The sequence below is a fragment of the Salvelinus alpinus genome, chromosome 17, assembly GCF_045679555.1.
Source record: "Salvelinus alpinus chromosome 17, SLU_Salpinus.1, whole genome shotgun sequence".
Lineage (NCBI taxonomy): Eukaryota > Metazoa > Chordata > Actinopteri > Salmoniformes > Salmonidae > Salvelinus > Salvelinus alpinus.
The window spans coordinates 44528516-44549141 of NC_092102.1; the positions used below are offsets into that span (position 1 = coordinate 44528516).

General features: G+C 44.9%; 1 protein-coding gene across 1 annotated transcript in view; it reads right to left on the reverse strand.

Moving 5' to 3' along the window:
- Window positions 1-1321: 1321 nt before the first annotated feature.
- The window catches only part of LOC139543012 (kelch domain-containing protein 8B-like), a 168771-nt gene continuing 149466 nt past the window's right edge, over window positions 1322-20626 (reverse strand). Inside the window, exons 5-6 of the mRNA XM_071349086.1 lie at window positions 10225-10326; window positions 1322-5221 (exon numbers count right to left, since the gene is read on the reverse strand). Coding sequence (XP_071205187.1) covers window positions 5025-5221; window positions 10225-10326 — 299 coding nt within the window. The 3' untranslated portion in view covers window positions 1322-5024. The remainder of the gene's footprint in view (window positions 5222-10224; window positions 10327-20626) is intronic.

Consider the following 20626-nt stretch of genomic DNA (forward strand, 5'->3'; position numbering starts at 1 on the left):
TCACTCTGGGCTCCTGTCAGGCTTAGTGTTCTAATCAGGTTTGGTTGGTAAATAAATGATGAAACGAACGGTGTAACTAACACACGGTCTCCCCTAATGTATCTAATGAATGATTCTACCAATCAGACATAACTAGATATCAGAGTTCTGATTGTGTTTTAACTTCAAGAACAAGACAACCTTGATATGTATTTGTATACATCAGTGGAATGCAGAGCAGTGTCACCCTTGTATGACAGGATATTGATCTTAGCTCTAAATGCATATGCATTTGAATAACGTCATTAACAACCATGACATAAAGCATTTGTCTATAAAACCATCTAGAGATCATACCCATAACTAATGTACTGTCCCAAACACAACCAACCCACATGTACTATGTTATGTATGCTATGAATCATTGACAAGAACAAATTCATTATCAAGAAAACAGAACTGGGAAAAGAAGCACAAAATATTCCTAGATAAGGACGCTGTTATTGTGGAATGAAACATCTATGAATACATATAGAGGCCAGGACAAGCCACAAGATGAGAAGAGAATACCATGCATTTCAATGTATGTATCTGGGTTATATTCAAATAGACACAGTGGGTTTGTGAATCAAGCTCATCAAACATTGCTTCTCCCTGGGTTCTGGTTGGGGAACCTGAACACTTTGCCTTTCAGTAAACCACAGTTCAGAGTTCAGGGCTAGTGAGAAATCTGGCTAGAGACAGCTAATTGGCCCTTGACTTTATAGAAGTCTCCCAATCAAGCTCACTGCCAAGAGACATGACATTAAAGACAACGTTTATTCATTGATATTATGATGTACAATTATGAAACTTTGTAACTGGAAACAGGGACATTAGCTATGTTTATACGTAGCTCCTGGTAAACAGAGTACATCAGTTGAAATGTACAATACTTCTCTGTCATATTCCAGTCTTTGTTGTCCCGTGGTACATGGAATTCTACGCTACACACCGTTCTGTTGAATATGATGACACTCAGTGCAGATGACATACTATTTACAGTGAAATGGTAAAAAAAATGAAGAAACTAATTTTGAGAACCAGTGGACCGTGCAGTCATACCTCCAAGTCATTATATTGTGAAGACACACCACTTCCATTCTCACCACAGGAACAGAAACCTTCTACCGCCTGGCTCATCTATAATGAACGAGGTGACATTTTCTCACATTTCGTTACACCTCTGCTAACTAGACATTGAAATACACACCGCAGCGCAGACGAGGCCCCTGGTTACTGCCTGCCTGATGTTAATGTGAAAGAGAAAAGGACTGACAGAAATAATGCCACACACACTCAATCGAATCAGACAGCACGTCAAAATAGTTTATTAAAGAATTCATGGTCGAGGCACTGCCTCACATTTATAGGCACTGACTGAACTACTGTACTGTACTGGAGTCACAACTCAGCCTGGGCACTGTACCACATTACTGTACTGGAGTCACAACTCAGTCTGGGCACTGTACCACATTACTGTAACAATGTCTTACTGGACCGGTGAACATAATCAGAACACAATTACAGGAATCCATCCAGGCATCTCTCTGTCAGACCGGAGCTCTGTCAAAATGCCTGAAGCTCTCCTCTGCACATTGTCCGTTAACAAACTTGTCTCCTCATCCGGTCTCTAGGGCTGCATTTACACATGCAGCCCAATTCAGATATTTTTGGAACCAATTGTTTTTTGACCAATCAGATAAGCTCTTTTGCCAATAAATACTCAGACTCATTGTTTGGGCTGATGATCACCTCACCTCATATTATAGGGTTAAAACACTTCCTGCTGATCACCTCACCTCATATTATAGGAATAAAACACTTCCTGCTGATCACCTCACCTCATATTATAGGAATAAAACACTTCCTGCTGATCACCTCACCTCATATTATAGGAATAAAACACTTCCTGCTGATCACCTCATATTATAGGAATAAAACACTTCCTGCTGATTGTCAGTTAGAACATGAATGTTGCCACACACCACAGATCAGTGTGGGAATGGCCTATTCTTCTTGATTCAGATATCTATTGATTGGTTGAGGATCAGCGACAGACTAAGTATTGGCACAGCTGTTCCTCTACTCACTCATATTCTACAATGTATAGGAATCTCCTTCTCCAAATGTGGATGAGCTGTGACATCATTAGTGTGTGTGTTTGTGTACACGTGTATCTTGACCAAAGCAAACTTATCTGGCCTCCTTGCTTCAAACATAAACCTGATATGAAAATTGTGACAAGCTTTTGTTCCCACTGAACCCCTCTGTGATGTTCAGACGTACTGCATATCCTCCCTTCGTTGAGACAGGAGTTCGGGACGCACAGGATACAGTCAGAGATCATCAGCTAATACCATCACCCTGGTTACGCACCATGGAAACACGTCACAACACAGCATCATAGAGAGAACAGACCAAGTGTCAACATGACAGGGCAACACCACTACAAACATGACCTTGTACAGCTCAACCCACACAACGCAAATAGACAACTGTAGAAGCACAGTGGTGCTAAAACAACAAACTGGAAAAATACAAAATATAGCAAACATGGACATTTTTAGAGAGAATACAAATTATTTCAAATACTAATTTATTTTGGAAGGAAAGCAACAATACTTCACTGACTTACACAGTAATGCTACTTGCGGGTGTGACACAGTGACTGTTGCCTCGACACTAGGTGTTCACAGTGAACCGCACAAAAACAGTCTTTGATGGTAAAAAATAAGACACAGTTCTGAAATGATTTCTATTAATCAAATGCAAGTAAGTATGTAAATATGTAATGTGTGGATTCAGCATCTTTGATCCCAGGAAGAGAAGGCAGAGAGACATGTTGTATATAAAACCCGAGTCTAATAGATTCCTAAGAAGGGGTCTCTACTATAAAGAAAGCCAATGGGAAAAGTAAATGTACTGAATGATCTACAACACTGTTTATGAAGCCAACAGCAGTAGGATTACAGTACGGAACTAGAGTCAACTGCAGTTTACGCTGTTGAGTCATATGTCATGTCAGCGCCAGAGGAGCACATCTGAAAAATGATTTTCTCTCTCTCTCTCTCTCTCTCTCTCTCTCTCTCTCTCTCTCTCTCTCTCTCTCTCTCTCTCTCTCTCTCTCTCTCTCTCTCTCTCTCTCTCTCTCTCTCTCTCTCTCTCTCTCTCTCTCTCTCTCTCTCTCTCTCTCTCTCTCTCTCTCTCTCTCTCTCTCTCTCTCTCTCTCGTGCAAGTTCTTTCTAAACTGTACTCAAGAGCTTAGAAACCAGAGTGCTTCTGCCGAAGAGACCCTGGTTCCTCCTGCAGACTGCTACCGAAAACAGCATTCTCTCTCCACTGATGAGAATCCAGTTAAGTATATACATATATTTGCGTTCTATCCATCACTTTATTGCTGTTGCCAGCCAGCCAGATCCATGTGGTGAGCCTTGGAGCGTACAGAAACACAACTTCCCACGTAGCCAGAAATACATCAACTGGCACTAAAACATGTTTAGAAAGACACTGCACTCCCCAAGGGAGTATCTCAATGACATCATCAACAATGTTTTTCTAGAAATATGTATGTGATTGTGGGAGTGTGGGGGTGCATCTATGTGCTAGAAGGAAACCATAAGCTATTTAATAGTCTCTAGAATATGAATATGGTTGAGAGTTTCATTATGGTCTGAGTCATGTCAGGAGTCTGATAATGATAGCTCATCTGAGATGATTTCATAATTCTGACCTGCCCCCTGCTAGTGTCATATGAGTGTCACGAACACTGCAGCCCTCCTAACCAGCCCCCTGTAGTCCTCCTAACAAGGCCCAGTCTTCCTAACCAGCCCCCGGCAGTCCTCCTAACAAGGCCCAGTCCTCCTAACCAGCCCCCTGCAGCCCTTCGAACCTGCCTCCTGCAACCCTCCTAACCGGCCTCCTGCAGCCCTCCGAACCAGCCTTCTGCAACCCTCCTACCCAACCTGTAATTTAGCACATCGAAGAGCTACCCAGCAGGAGACGTTGATAAAGATAATCAGTCATGAATCAGGAGATGCTGTAATCAGAGAGAGTCAAAGCCACAGCCTGAACCGGTCCAGGACACAGTGGCGCCAGCTTAGGAGGACATCCTAAATAAAATAAAAACTCATGATCCAATGAATGTGGGGTTCTACAGGGGTGACGCAAGGAAAGAAAACCCTCATAAAATACATACTAAAAATATATGTTGAGGTCAAGCAAATGTGACAGTCACCCTCTGTCCACTAATACGATCTCTAAAACCCATCCCACTGCCCTTCTGGGTGTTCTCTCTATTTCCTATTAGTTCTTTGAAAGGGTCAAAGGTTGAATAAGCATGGTATATGTAGAGGAGGACTTCCTGTTAAGAGCTATTGCTTTTCCCTTTAAAAACAACTCTTACATTGTTTCATTGCTAAACTCTGATGTAAAATATGATTTATTTTCTCTCTCCAAAAACACGTCTTTAAGCTTCAGGGAAATGTGGCTTAGTGTCAAAGCGTTCTATGCTGAGTCTCTGGTGCCACAGTGCAGGTATTGGCTGGCAATTCTAGATGTGGTATTCAGGAGTCTGGTATTTTAATAACGCCACGTTAACAACAGGGACCAAAACACACATACTCCAAGTTGTATCCTGAACTCTCAACTTTTTTAAGGTGTAAACAAGCCACTGTAACCAGACACTGTTGTTGTGAAACACATATGGCCCTAAATTCCTTTAATTTCCAGAAAAGTACCCTGCTTTTATCCTGAAAATGCTGTAATGTTCAAATTAGTATTGTGTGTAATGTTTTTTTTTTTGGGGGGGGGGTTATTTGTTCAACAACTCCTTTGTGACAGGTGTCCAGGTCAAATATGAGTCTGTATGAGTGTGTGTCCATCACCTGTACACAAATAATGTGTTTGTACTGGTGTATGCACGAATAGCGACACAGTCCTTTCCTGTGTATTTGTGAGTGTCTGTAGTAGCCATGTCAGTGTGTGTCTCTGTGCATGTGTGTGTGTCACACAGTCTCTCTGAGGCAGAGGGCCTCCACGGCGTTGCTGGGCCCCTGGGCCACACCCCCGATGAGGAACAGCATGTTGGGGGTCTGCAGGGGGGCACAGCAGCAGCGGGGGCTGGGCATCGGGGCAGCATACTCCCAACGTCGCTTCACAAGGTTGTAGCTCTCCACTGACGACAGGGGTGACGGCTGGTTTCCTGGACACACACATACGCACAACATTTACTAAATTGTTTTCCCCCAGATGTATCTTCCCTGAAAAAAAGAGCTACAGTGCATTCGGAAAGTATTCAGACCCCTTGACTTTTTACACATTTTGTTATGTTACAGCCTTATTCTAAAATGTATTTAATTGTTATTTTTCCTCCTCAATCTACCCACAATACCCCATAATGACAAAGCAAACAGGTTTTTAGAAATTTTTGCAAATGTATGAAAAAAAAACATGGAAATAACACATTTACATAAGTATTCAGACCCTTTACTCAGAACTTTGTTGAAGCACTTTGGCAGCGATTACAGCCTCGAGTCTTCTTGGGTATGACGCTACAAGCTTGGAACACCTGTATTTGGGGAGTTTTCCCATTCTTCTCGATAGATCCTCTCAAGCTCTGTCAGGTTGGATGGGAAACGTCGCTGCACAGCTATTTTCAGGCCTCTCCAGAGATGTTCGATCGGGTTCAAGTCCGGGCTCTGGCTGGGCAACTCCTGCCCAGGAGTTGCGATGTCTTGGCTGTGTGCTTAGGGTCGTTGTCCTGTTGGAAGGTGAACCTCCGCCCCAGTCTGAAAGTCCTGAGTGTTCTGGAGCAGGTTTTCGCTTAGCATTCAGGCCAAAGAGTTAAATTTTGTTTTCATCAGACTAGAGAATCTTGTTTCTCTGGTCTGAGAGTCCTTTAGGTGCCTTTTGGCAAACTCCATGCGGGCTGTCATGTGCCTTTTACTGAGGAGTGGCTTCCGCCTGTTTGGTTGAGTGCTGCAGGGTTTGTTGTCCTTCTGGAAGGTTCTCCCATCTCCACAGAGGAACTTTTGAGCTCTGACAGAGTGACCATTGGGTTCTTGGTCACCTCCCTGACCAAGGCCCTTCTCCCCCGATTTGTCCGAATGCACCTGAGGAGGCACCTGAGCTCAATTTCGAGTCTCATAGCAAAGGGTCTGAATACTTATGTAAATAAGTACATTTTTGTTATTAAATTTTAATCAATTTGCAAAGATTTCTAAAAACCTGTTTTCACTTTGTCATTATGGGGTATTGTGTGTAGATTGATGAGGAACATTTTTTATTTAATACATTTTAGAATAAGGCTGTAACGTAACAAAATGTGGAAAAAGTCAAGCGGTCTGAATACTTTCCCGAATGCACTGTAATCTCTCCTTAACATGAAAATGTGACATATATGATTATACAGTTGAGCTAACATTGAAGAGAGAGGGGTAGAACACAGGTGTGTTAATCACAGCCGGGCGTGAGAGAGGGGCAGAAAAGGGCAGGTGTGTAGGGAGCCCCTAACAGCTACATCATTACTGTGGCTGGTTCTGACAGCTTCTCCATCACTCTGACTGGTCTGTTAGTCAGTCACACATGACTAAACAAAAAAAATTACACTACCTTCGGCGATGTGGAAACACAGTCAATCAGTTTCAGTCTGTCACACATGAGCACACACACAAAAACACTTCCCGGAATTACACACTAAAACTGAAAACATATACTGTAACGATAGGCATGTAAGTGGTATTGTAAATAAAGGCAAGGTTAAATACTCAATGATAAGACAGGCATTTGTCTAATACTAGGGATCCAGGGGAAAGCTGTCTTAAGCAGGGGAGCTGTCAGTCTGTCTGTCTGGGGTAGTCATGTGATCTACCTCTCAGTCGCAGAGCAACAGGTGGAATAATGCAGTATGTTGCATCCATCCAGATGGCTGGGGGAGTACTGTTTACTGTACTCAGTAAGAAACACCTAGAAATCTACTGGGTAAAAGAACATTTAAACTTGAACTTAACTAAAAGCTCTAAAAATCACACATTCTGTACTCCCCCTCTACCACACACATTGATTTATCTCATACCCAAGGGCGGACTGGCCATCTGGAATTTCAGGCAAATGCCAGATGGTCTAGTCCATTTTTGTCTAACTTGGGTTTCTTGCGCAAAACGTATCATTATCTGGATAATAATGGGGGCCTCAAGAAAAGAAAATGGGCCGGTGTGTTATAAATACCAGGGCCGATATCTGGTCCCAGTCCGCCCCTCCTAATATCTTTCAGAGGGTCAGTCAAAGTCAGTTTTCTCTCCTTTAGCCTCAGGATCCCTGTCATTAGACATTAGCAGCCGCTGCTAAGTTGTTCTGGTTTCCATGGAGACCCTCACTGAGCTGCAGATGATATGGACGGGGGGGGGGGTTGTTATTGTTGTCATAATTTCTGGGGAGAAGAAAGTGGCGGATGTGAGTCCTCTTTTCACAGCAATCAGAGCGCTGCTCAGACCCGCTCCTTTTTAATCTTCACAGGAACATGCTCCAGCGTGGCGCCGCGCGACAAAAAAAACGCTCCTTCACTTGAGCGCGCAAAGCTTCCTGTCGCGTCTTTGATTTCTAGCCCAGCTAAACAATGCTTGGTCACCTGCTTATCAACCCACAACCCAGTTCCCTCTCCTACAACTACCTACCTACCCACAACCCATCTCCCTCTCCTACACCTACCTACCCACAACCCACCTCCCTCTCCTACACCTACCTACCCACAACCCACCTCCCTCTCCTACATCTACCTACCCACAACCCACCTCCCTCTCCTACACCTACCTACCCACAACCCACCTCCCTCTCCTACACCTGCCTACCCACAACCCAGCTCCCTCTCCTACACCTACCTACCCACAACCCAGCTCCCTCTCCTACACCTACCTACCCACAACCGACCTCCCTCTCCTACAACTACCTACCCACAACCCACTTCTCTCTCCTACAACTACCTACCCACAACCCAGCTCCCTCTCCTACACCTACCTACCCACAACCCAGCTCCCTCTCCTACACCTACCTACCCACAACCCAGCTCCCTCTCCTACACCTACCTACCCACAACCCAGCTCCCTCTCCTACACCTACCTACCCACAACCCACTTCTCTCTCCTACACCTACCTACCCACAACCCAGCTCCCTCTCCTACATCTACCTACCCACAACCCAGCTCCCTCTCCTACATCTACCTACCCACAACCCAGCTCCCTCTCCTACACCTACCTACCCACAACCCAGCTCCCTCTCCTACATTTACCTACCCACAACCCACTTCTCTCTCCTACAACTACCTACCCACAACCCACCTCCCTCTCCTACATTTACCTACCCACAACCCAGCTCCCTCTCCTACATCTACCTACCCACAACCCACCTCCCTCTCCTACACCTACCTACCCACAACCCAGCTCCCTCTCCTACATCTACCTACCCACAACCCACCTCCCTCTCCTACAACTACCTACCCACAACCCACCTCCCTCTCCTACATCTACCTACCCACAACCCAGCTCCCTCTCCTACATCTACCTACCCACAACCCACCTCCCTCTCCTACATTTACCTACCCACAACCCAGCTCCCTCTCCTACATCTACCTACCCACAACCCACCTCCCTCTCCTACATCTACCTACCCACAACCCACCTCCCTCTCCTAAATTTACCTACCCACAACCCAGCTCCCTCTCCTACATCTACCTACCCACAACCCACCTCCCTCTCCTACATTTACCTACCCACAACCCAGCTCCCTCTCCTACATCTACCTACTGTATGTCTCCCTTTTTCTGCCAGTGGGTTGTTTTTACTGAATTGGATTTGACCACATGTTCTGTTATGGGGCAAATGGACCAAGAGCATTTGATTTGCCTCAGCTACCTAGTAGTTATTTTAGCAGGTGCCCTAGCCACTCCACCCATTTACCTCAATTTAGATCACTTTTTAGGATTTGTGGGGCGCCTTGGGGGAGACTTAGTGTGTGTGTGTGTGTGTGTGTGTGTGTGTGTGTGTGTGTGTGTGTGTGTGTGTGTGTGTGTGTGTGTGTGTGTGTGTGTGTGTGTGTGTGTGTGTGTGTGTGTGTGTGTGTGTGTGTGTGTGTGTGACATTGTAATGTAGTCTGTGCACATAATTGCACAGACTACCACTCTACACTGCCACTCTACACACTGCCATCTCTACCGAGTTCATTCAAATCAGTTTCTAATCACATTATCCATACATATATCAATTTGTCTTGTATCAGTGAAAAGGGGAGAGGGTGACAGTGACCGACGGACACTGAGAGGGAGCAGAAAGACAAAAATGTGAGAAAATAGATAGTGAGAGGGAAAGGGCAAAGATAGTCAGAAATGTTTGGGAGACACAGCAAGAGACGCTACAGTGATAGCGTGTAGGAGGAGGAGGACGAGGCTAGTTTCTGAATGGCATGACAATCTAATGTCACCCTGAAAAACATCCCTTTGGCTTTCAACCACCCCACACTATGAATAATAAATAGGTGCCTTTTCCAGCCTCAAAAGAAAGAGACAATCCTCCCAGCTGGCTGTTAAATGGAGGGCAGATCCCTCATTTACCAGCCTTTTGACAGAATTAAGAGGAAGGGAAATATAACATATGTGAATCAGAATTCTAAAATATCCCTCTAGGATTAAAAGGCCCATGTTAAGACTGACACCCTCCCTCCCTCCCTCCCTCCTTCTGCCCCTCCCTCCCTCCCTCCCTCCCTCCCTCCCTCCCTCCCTCCCTCCCTCCCTCCCTCCCTCCCTCCCTCCCTCCCTCCTTCTGCCCCTCCCTCCTTCCTTCTGCCCCTCCCTCCTTCCTTCTGCCCCTCCCTCCCTCCCTCCCTCCCTCCCTGCAGCACAGAGACAGTGGGAGCAGTTCTTATGACAGACTCTAAGCTTGATTCAATGTCTCTTTAAACTGTGACATGGAGACCCAAATGAACCAATCAATTAACTAAATTACCCAGAATGTGTGTGAAGACAGAGAGAACAGAATGCACTCCCACACTGTCTCAACACTGCTTTATATCCTACCGAGCCGCGCAGGGCTGTAAATGTAAACTACTTACAATCACGCAGTCGAGGAAACATTTACCCTCAGATTAAATTAAAATGATGACTTTTCATGGTGTGACTGCCACACCGTGTTAAGATGAATGGTGTTAGTTTTGCTCACCTAGTCCCCCCGCAACGATGACCCTTCCTCCCAGACATCCGGCTGCGAAATCTGCTCTCTTATCTCTCATCCTGGAGGCTCGGGTTGGTTTGATCCAGATACCTGAGGCACAGGGGTCAGGGGGTAAAGGTCAGAGAGCATACAGCTTGTTTTACATACTGTAAGACAAACATTACAATCCCTGTTCTAGCATTATTAATTGCATCAAATACAAGACAATATAGTACAAACTGTAGGCCAAATTACTGCATGGAGAAAACAGAAGCTTAGAGTTGTAGGTCTGACCTCTCTCTCTCTCCCTCTCTCTCTCTCTCTCTCTCTCTCTCTCTCTCTCTCTCTCTCTCTCTCTCTCTCTCTCTCTCTCTCTCTCTCTCTCTCTCTCTCTCTCTCTCTCTCTCTCTCTCTCTCTCTCTCTCTCTCTCTCTCTCTCTCTCTCTCTCTCTCTCTCTCTCTCTCTCTCTCTCTCTCTCTCTCTCTCTCTCTCTCTCTCTCTCTCTCTCTCTCTCTCTAATAGATGGAGACTGACCATGCAGCATATAAGGAGGCTGCCTGTGCTCAGCTTCACAGAGCTCTATGAATCACAAAGCACAATGAGGCCGTCCCAGGTGCACTCTTCTCTGGCTGCTTTGTCTGTGTGGCGAGATGTCTGCCCTACGGCACATTACATTTTCTACATTTGAGACAGCGTGCCCACATCCCATAATCCTCCCTTTCTCTCCTCATGCACTGCAAAGTGTGTCTACTAAAAGCCTGACTTCAAGCGCCTCTTTTCCTCTCCATGGAAACAGGGACAGAGAAAGAAGGACCTGGTTGAAGCCACCTTAATAAATAATATGAGAGTCTGCCCTACTCACCCCCTTCCCCTTCCCTCCTCATTACTCACTGTAACCCTCTGGCCTTGTGCCTGTCCTCTGTTAAGCTCTCACCCCATACGGATCCTCTGTTAAACTCAAAGATCAGAAATCATCTCAAAATGTGAACAGGTGTCAAAATGAGCTGCTCGCTGGAGGTCAGGTTTGGGGTCAATTTCATTTGAATTCCAATTCCACATTTTCTTGGAATTGAGAGCAACCTTGCTGGGGATCTATCTGACGCCGTACTGAAAAGTCATGATCAGGGAGAGCAGCATCTTCCCAGGTCTGTCCAGTCCAGTCCCGTCTAGTCAGAGAGAGGACAGCACTGTTCGGGTAGAGGAGAGTCCATTTACCTCATCCGCTGGTTTGGAGTCACAGCAGCAAAGACTCGGGCCTCAGGCAACTCCTGATAGCTCAGCGGCTCACAGATGGAGCCGAGAGCAAAAACCAATACCTCTGTATGTGAGAGATCAACACCTCTCTATGTGAGAGATCAACACCTCTCTATGTGAGAGATCAACACCTCTCTATGTGAGAGATCAACACCTCTCTATGTGAGAGATCAACACCTCTCTATGTGAGAGATCAACACCTCTGTATGTGAGAGATCAACACCTCTGTATGTGAGAGATCAACACCTCTCTATGTGAGAGATCAACACCTCTCTATGTGAGAGATCAACACCTCTCTATGTGAGAGATCAACACCTCTCTATGTGAAAGATCAACACCTCTCTATGTGAGAGATCAACACCTCTGTATGTGAGAGATCAACACCTCTGTATGTGAGAGATTAACACCTCTGTATGTGAGAGATCAACACCTCTCTATGTGAGAGATCAACACCTCTCTATGTGAGAGATAAACACCTCTCTATGTGAGAGATCAACACCTCTGTATGTGAGAGATAAACACCTCTGTATGTGAGAGATCAACACCTCTGTATGTGAGAGATCAACACCTCTGTATGTGAGAGATCAACACCTCTCTATGTGAGAGATCAACACCTCTGTATGTGAGAGATCAACACCTCTGTATGTGAGAGATCAAAAACCACTGTATGTGAGAGATAAACAGCTCTCTATGTGAGAGATCAACACCTCTGTATGTGAGAGATCAAAAACCACTGTATGTGAGAGATCAACACCTCTCTATGTGAGAGATCAACACCTCTGTATGTGAGAGATCAACACCTCTCTATGTGAGAGATCAACACCTCTGTATGTGAGAGATCAACACCTCTCTATGTGAGAGATCAACACCTCTGTATGTGAGAGATCAACACCTCTCTATGTGAGAGATCAACACCTCTCTATGTGAGAGATCAAAAACAGGGGTAAAAATAAGCCGATATGGTCAGGTACGGCGTCCCGGCAAAATAAATAGTGTGGGTATGCTGTAACAGTTAAACATGACATCACAATAATTAAAACTAAATGTCAAGAAAATTATGCAATGTGGTTGACGAGAACCACTGACATTTTCCCAAGACAGAGATGAGTGGCAGACACCGAGACGCGAGCGGGCAGCAGTGGAGTAATGACAATGGCCAAATGTCATTCCACTTTGTGGTGTTTTGTGTAACAGAGGTCTTTTTGCCATTCACCACTGTTAGGAGGCTGGACATACAGTGCCTTCAACCCCGTTGTTATGACAAGCCTAAATACGTTCAGGAGTTAAACATTTGTTTTAACAAGTCACATAATACATTTACATGGACTCACTGCAATACTAGTGTTTAACATGATTGTTGAATGACTTCCTCATCTCTGTACCCCAAATAGACAATTATCTGTTAGGTCCCTCAGTCGAGCAGTGATTTTCAAACACAGATTCAACCACAAAGATCTGGGAGGTTTTCTAATGCCTTGCAAAGAAGAGCACCTATTGGTAGATGGGTAAAAATAAAAATAAATAAAAAAAGCAGACATTGAATATTCCTTTGAGCATGGTGAAGTTATTAAATACACTTTGGATGGTGTATCAATAGACCCAGGCAAATTAAATCACATTTAATTTGTCACATGCACCGAATACAACAGGTGTAGACCTTACAGTGAAATGCTTACTTACAAGCACTTAACCAAAAATGCAGTTTAAGAAGACACCCCAAAAAAGTAAGAGATGAAAATAACAAATAATTAAGAGCAGTAGTAAAATAACAATAGTGGGGCTATATACAGGGGGCACCGGTGTTGAGGTAATATGTACATGTCGGTAGAGTTATTAAAGTGACTATGTATAGATAAGAGTAGCAGCAGCGTAGAAGAGGGTGGGGTAGTAGTCTGGGTAGCCATTTGATCAGGTGTTCAGGAGTCTTATGGCTTGGGGGTAGAAGCTGTTTAGAAGCCTCTTGGACCTAGACTTGCCGTGCGGCAGCAGAGAGAACAGTCTGACTAGGGTGGCTGGAGTCTGACAATTTTTAGGGCCTTCCTCTGACACAGCCTAGTATATAGATCTTGGATGGAAGGAAGCTTTGCCCCAGTGATGCACTGGGCCATACGCATTACCCTCTGTAGCACATTGCCAAGCAGTTGCCATACCAGGCTGTGATGCAACTGGTCAGGATGCTCTTGATGGTGCAGCTGTAGAACTTTTTGAGGATCTGGGGACCCATGACAAATCTTTTCAGTCTCCTGAGGAGAATAGGTGTTGTTGTGCCCTCTTCACAAATGACTTGGTGTGTTTGGATCATGATCATTTGTTGGTGATGCGGACACTAAGGAACTTGAAAATCTTGACTAATTCCACTACTGCCCCGTCGATGTGAATGGGGGCGTGTTTGGCCATCCTTTTTCCTGTAGTCTATGATCGTCTCCGACCTCCACCCTATAGGCTGTCTCATCGTTGTAGATGATCAAGCCTACCACCGTTACAGTATGTCGTCAGCAAAAATTTATGATGGTGTTGGAGTCGTGCTTGGCCACACAGTCGTGGGTGAACAGGGAGTACAGGAGGGGACTAAGGACGCACCCCTGAGGGGACCCCGTGTTGAGGATCAGCGAGGCAGATGTGTCGTTGCCTACCCTTACCAACTGGGGGGCGGCCCATCAGTAAGTCCAGGAACCAGTTGCAAGGGGAGGTGTTTAATTCCAGGGTCCTTAGTTTAGTGATGAGCTTTGTGGGCACTATGGTGTTGAACGCTGAGCTGTAGTCAATGAACAGCATTCTCACATAGGTGTTCCTTTTGTCAAGTCGGGAAAAGGCAGTGTGGAGTGCAATTGAGATTGTGTCATTTGCTGATCTGTTGGAGCGGTTTGCGATTTGGAGTGGGTCTAGGGTTTCCGGGACCCATGGTGTTGATGTGAGCCATAACCAGCCTTTCAAAGCAATTCATGGCTACAGACATGAGTACTATGGGGCGGTAGTCATTTAGGCAGGTTACCTTGGCGTTCTTGGGCACAGGGTCTATGGTCGTCTGCTTAAAACATGTAGGCATTATAGAATCGGTCAGGGATAGATTGAAAATGTCAGTGAAGACACTAGCAAGTTGGTCCACGCATGCTCTGAGTACACATCCTGGTTATCAGACTGGCCCTGAGGCCTTGTGAATGTTGACCTTTTTAAAAGGTCTTACTCACATCGGCTACAGAAAGCATGATCATACATTCGTCCGGAAACAGCTGGTGCTCTCATGTATGCTTCAGTGTTGCTTGCCTCAAAGCAAGCATAAAAGGCATTTAACCCGTCTGGTAGGCTCGTGTCACTGGGCAGCTCACGGCTGGTTTTCCTTTTGCAGTCTGCAATAGTTTGCAAGCCATGCCACATCCGACGAGTGTCAGAGCCGGTGTAGTAGGATTCAATTTTAGTCCTGTTTTGACACTTGGCCTGAGAGCATAGCAGGATTTCTTATAAGCGACCAGATTAGTGTCCAGTTGTTTGAAAGCGGAAGTTTAAGCCTTTAGCTCGGTGCGGATGTTGCCTGTAATCCATGGGTTCTGGTTGGGATATGTACGTACGGTCACTGTGGGGACGACGTCATCGATGCACTTATTGATGAAGCCGGTGACAGAGGTGGTATACTCCTCAATGCCATTGAATGAATCTGAGAACATATTCCAGTCTGTGCTAGCAAAACAGTCCTGTAGCTTAGCATCCGCGTCATTTGACCACTTCCGTATTGAGCGAGTCACTGGTACTTCCTGCTTTAGTTTTTCCTCGTAAGGAGGAATCAGGAGGATAGAGATACGGTCAGATTTGCCAAATGGAGTAAAGGTGGTGTAGAGGGTTTTTCTCTGGTTGCACATGTGACATGCTGGTAGAAATGAAGGAAAACGGGTTTTTCAGTTTGCCTGCATTAAAGTTCCCGATCACTAGAAGCGCCGCTCCTGGATGAGCATTTTCTTGTTTGCTTATACAGCTTGTTGAGTGCGGTCTTAGTGCCAGCATCGGTTTGTGGTGGTAAATAGAAATCTACGAAAAATATAGATGAAAACTCTCTCAGTAGATAGTGTGGTCTACAGCTTATCATGAGGTACAAAACCTTGAGACTTCCTTAATATTAGAGATTGCGCACCAGCTGTTATTGACAAATAGACACAGACCACCACCCCTCATCTTACCAGAGATAGCTGTTCTGTCTTGCCAACTGTATATTATTCATGTTGTCGTTCAGCCACAACTCGATGAAACATAAGATCTTACAGATTTTTTTATGTCCCGTTGGTAGGACAGTCTTGAACGGGCTCATCCAGTTTATTCTCTAGTGATTGCACGTTGGCCAATAGGATGGATGGTGGAGGCGGGTTACCCACTCGCCGACGAATTCTCACAAGGCACCCCGATCTGCGCCCCCTGTATCTCTGTCTCCTCTTCATGCAAATGACGGGGATTTGGGCCTGGTCCGGGAGCAACAGTATATCCTTCGCGTCAGACTCATTAAAGAAAAAATCCTTGTCCAGTTCAAGGTGAGTAATCACTGTTCTGATGTCCAGAAGCTCTTTTCGGTCATAAGAGACGGTAGCAGAAACATTATGTACAAAATAAGTTACAAACAATGCAAAATAGCACAATTGGTTAGGAGCTCGTAAAACGGCAGCCATTGCTGTTTCAGGGAGATACTGAGGTACGGGAGTAAGGAGGAATAAGGGACGAGGTTAGAAAACAAGAGACAGAGAACAGGACACGTTGAGAAGAGGGGAATGGAGAAGGAAGAATATAGAGAGAGGGAAAGATTGAGGTGTGAACCACACGCTCGCTCGCACGCACCCACAAACCCAAACGGCTGTACAAGGTTATTGAAGAGGACACACAGAGCAATTCCTGCCCCCAGAGGGGGGAGAAGCGGCAAGGCTCACTAAGGGATAAGCTTATTGGAACAGATAGGCTTTTCAACACAAGGCAAATGGAGGAAAGATATAAATGTAAAAATAGAGAGATGGAAAATTAAGTTAAGCAGTTTAACAGAAATGCCCAATTTTACCTTCCCATTCTTCCCCTGCAATCTGCAGATACTGTATATTGGCTGACATTGCCATGGTCGTTTATTCTAGAACACAGTGTTTTTGTGCTCAGGGCTCTCTTACAAGAGGCTTATATCTCTGTGTACAGCTCTGATCTATAGCATGATAGCTGCAGCACAGAGGCTGGCCAAGGACAGATAGACTGGAACTATCTTCCAGCGGACTGTCTTCTGTTTAAAAGTTAGTCACACAGTGATGGTTTGAGGTTCTTATTCAATCAGTCACAGGCAGCTTGTTGGTTTGCCAAGCTTTAGCCCTGTCACTATAGCTTTGTTTCTGCTTTGTTTTTGCCGTCATACATACATACAGTGCCATGAAAAAGTATTTGCCCTCTTTCTGATTTTCTCTATTGTTGCATATTTTTTATACTGAATGTTTTCAGATCTTCAATCAAAATATAATATTAGATAAATGGAACCTGAGTTTACAAAAAAATAATAATAAATGGATACTTATTTTATTAATTTAATTAACTAAGTTATGCAACACTCAATTCCCCTGTGTGAAAAAAATGAATTACCCCCTTACTCTAACTGGTTGTGCCCCCTTTGCAATGACTCCAACCAAACACTTCCTGTAGTTGTTGATCAGTCTCACGTCTCTGTGGAGGAATTTTGGACCACTCTTGCATGCAGAACTGCTTTAACTCAACATTAGGTGTTGCATAACTTTGTGTATGAAATAAATGAAATAAGTATGTAAATTGTTGTGTTATTTGTTCACTCTGGTTCCCTTTATCTAATATTAGGTTTTGGTTGAAGATCTGATAATCAAAAATATGCAAAAGTAGAGAAAATGAGAAAGGAGGCAAATACTTATATCACAGCGGTGTATAGAGACACACGCAAGCACGGACGGACGGACGCACACAGACACACACACGCACACAGAGAGAGAGAGAGACACACACAGACATGCTTCAATAGGATCCATGCCTTTTTCACTGTCTGCAGGTCCAACAGCAGAGAGACTGACAGGCTGTATAATCTTTACGATACACACTGCCAGCCAGGCTCCAAGTGTAATACTCAACAGTACTCACGCATGCACGCACACACACACACACACACACACACACACACACACACACACACACACACACACACACACACACACACACACACACACACACACACACACACACACACACACACACACACACACACACACACACACACACACACAGTGTGTTGACTGACAGGGGGCCAGGCAGAGAACAGTGACCCAGCTGGAGTAGAGAAGCTGTGTGTTTATTTAAAGCCCAGAATCAATCCTACCTCTCTTTCACACACTGCCTCTTCTGACTCCAATCACCTCGCTCAATAACCCACAGGCTACCTACCTCTCCCACCCACTCACCCACCGGAGGACCCCCCCACCCCCACCACACACTGACCTCTCCCATCCACCGGAGGACCCCCCCACCACACACTGACCTCACCCATTCCCCGGAGGACCCCCCCACCACACACTGACCTCTCCCACCCATCGGAGGACCCCCCCACCACACACTGACCTCTCCCACCCATCGGAAGACCCCCCCACACACACTGACCTCACCCATCCACCGGAGGACCCCCCCACCACACACTGACCTCACCCATTCCCCGGAGGACCCCACCACCACACACTGACCTCTCCCACCCATCGGACGACCCCCCCCCCCCCCAGGCTATTTTCTCTTGAACCATATGCTCTACCCACTAGAAACTCATGGACAATATTGTGTGTGTTTAGTAGATGTATGTGTGTGTTTAGTAGATGTGCGTGTTTAGTAGATGTGTGTGTTTAGTAGATGTGTGTGTTTAGTAGACATGTGTGTGTGTGTTTAGTAGATGTATGTGTGTGTTTAGTAGATGTGTGTGTGTGTGTGTTTAGTAGATGTGTGTGTGTGTTTAGTAGATGTGTGTGTGTGTGTGTGTGTGTGTGTGTTTAGTAGATGTGTGTGTGTGTGTGTTTAGTAGATGTGTGTGTGTGTGTGTGTGTGTTTAGTAGATGTGCGTGTGTGTGTTTAGTAGATGTGTGTGTGTGTATTTAGTAGATGTGTGTGTGTGTTTAATAGATGTGTGTGTGTGTGTGTGTGTTTAGTAGATGTGTGTGTGTATGTGTTTAGTAGGTGTGTGTGTTTAGTAGATGTGTGTGTGTGTTTAGTAGATGTGTATGTTTAGTAGATGTGTGTGCAGGTGTGTGTGTGTGTAGGTGTGTGTGTGTGTAGGTGTGTGTAGTTGATGTGTGTGTAGGTGTGTGTGTGTAGTTGATATGTGTGTGTAGGTGTGTGTAGTTGATGTGTGTGTTGTGTGTGTGTGTAGTTGATGTGTGTGTCTGTGTTGTCCCTCTCATGCAGTGAGAGATGCGGTGGAAGTAGGACAAGGTCCTAGACCGTTCTACTTTTCATTAGAGCTAAATCCTGTGGATGACACAGGGGAAATCACCCTCATCCCTCAGGCTCTCCTGCCACTTTACACAGCTTATCACAGCTCAGAGAGAGAGGGGTGGAAGAAGAGGAAGACAGACAGACAGACAGACAGAGGAGAGGTGAGGCGAGAGGAAAAATTAAGAGAAAGAGGATTGGTTGACAAAAAGAGGAGGAGATGGAAGAGTGGCATCAGCGGTAAGAGAGATGATGAGAGCGGGCCGATGTGTTAAAAACATTTGAAGTTTTTTTTAGGGCATCACAAGACACAACCATAACTCTCTCGTACAAGACAGAGTGTGTGTCAGTGTGTGCCTGAAGTATTTGCCCCCTTTCATCTGTACCAAGAAAACACAAATATGAACAGCACTATCACACAGATATTGTTGTAGAGCAAAGCTGAGGCAGAATAAATAAATAAAGCTGAAGCATAAAATCCTAGTAAACAGCGGTCACAACAAATAGCTTCATTTCCATAATAGTTATTGTCTGTATTAGACTTGATCATGTCCACTGGTAGACTGGTCCGAGCGACAAGACTACCAGTGGACATGATCAAGTCTAATACAGGCCATAACTATTATGGAAATGAAGCCTGGAGTTTAAATGTTGCAGTGCTCTACCACTGCACTCTCTGAAAAAAAGGTGCTATCTAAAACCAAAATGAGTTCTTCAGCCCATACGAGAACCCTTTGAAGAAGGACGTTTTTTTGTAGAAAAGTTTATCCATGCTTTTGTCACTTCTAGATTAGACTACCCGGATAAAGCACTAAATACACTTCAGTTAGTGCTAAACATGGCTGCTAGTGCTTTTCTATTTATACATTTCTGTGTTCTATTTTGTGATTCCGATCTTGTCTCGTCGCTGCAACTCCCCAACAGGCTCGGGAGAAGCGAAGGTCAAGTTATGCGTCCTCCAACACATGACCAAACCAAACCACACTTCTTAACACCCGCTCGCTTAACCCGGAAGCCAGCTGCACCAATGTGTCGGAGGAAACACCGTTCAACTGACGACCGAAGTCAGCCTGCAGGAGGCCGGCCCGCCACAAGGAGTCACTAGAGTGCAATGAGCCAAGTAAAGCCCCACCGGCCAAACCTATACATTATCGCGCTCTTTTAACCTCCTAAGAGGGACAAGACAGGGAAATCCTCTGTCAACCTTAATCTTCATTTTAAGTATGAACTGTTGACTGAATACAAGGTCTACAGATCGACCAGGAAGAACACAAATTAACAATGTATGTAGGCAATGTGATTCTGTACTTAACAAACATGCTTCAGTCAGTTTCCGCCACTACGGATTAAATAAATTGATAAAATATCGTATCTGGGTACAGACTAAATACAGGGAAATCAGAAGCAATGACTGTAGGTCAACAAATATCCCAAGACATCAAAACTAAGTTTAAACATAAATGGGATCAAAATGAACTGAAATACTTAGGGATTACCATCCCCCAAGATCTGACAAAACTACATCACTATAACTTTGGAACACTGGAAAACAAACTTAAAAAGGACCTACAAAAATAGACATTAGTACCTTTAACAATAAAAGGAAGAATTGAAACTATTAACATGAATGTTCTCTACCAATAACTGCAACTCCAAACACTGTAAAACAGTGGGAAAAACTCTTGAGTAAATTCATCTGGGGAGGAAGAAAAGCCG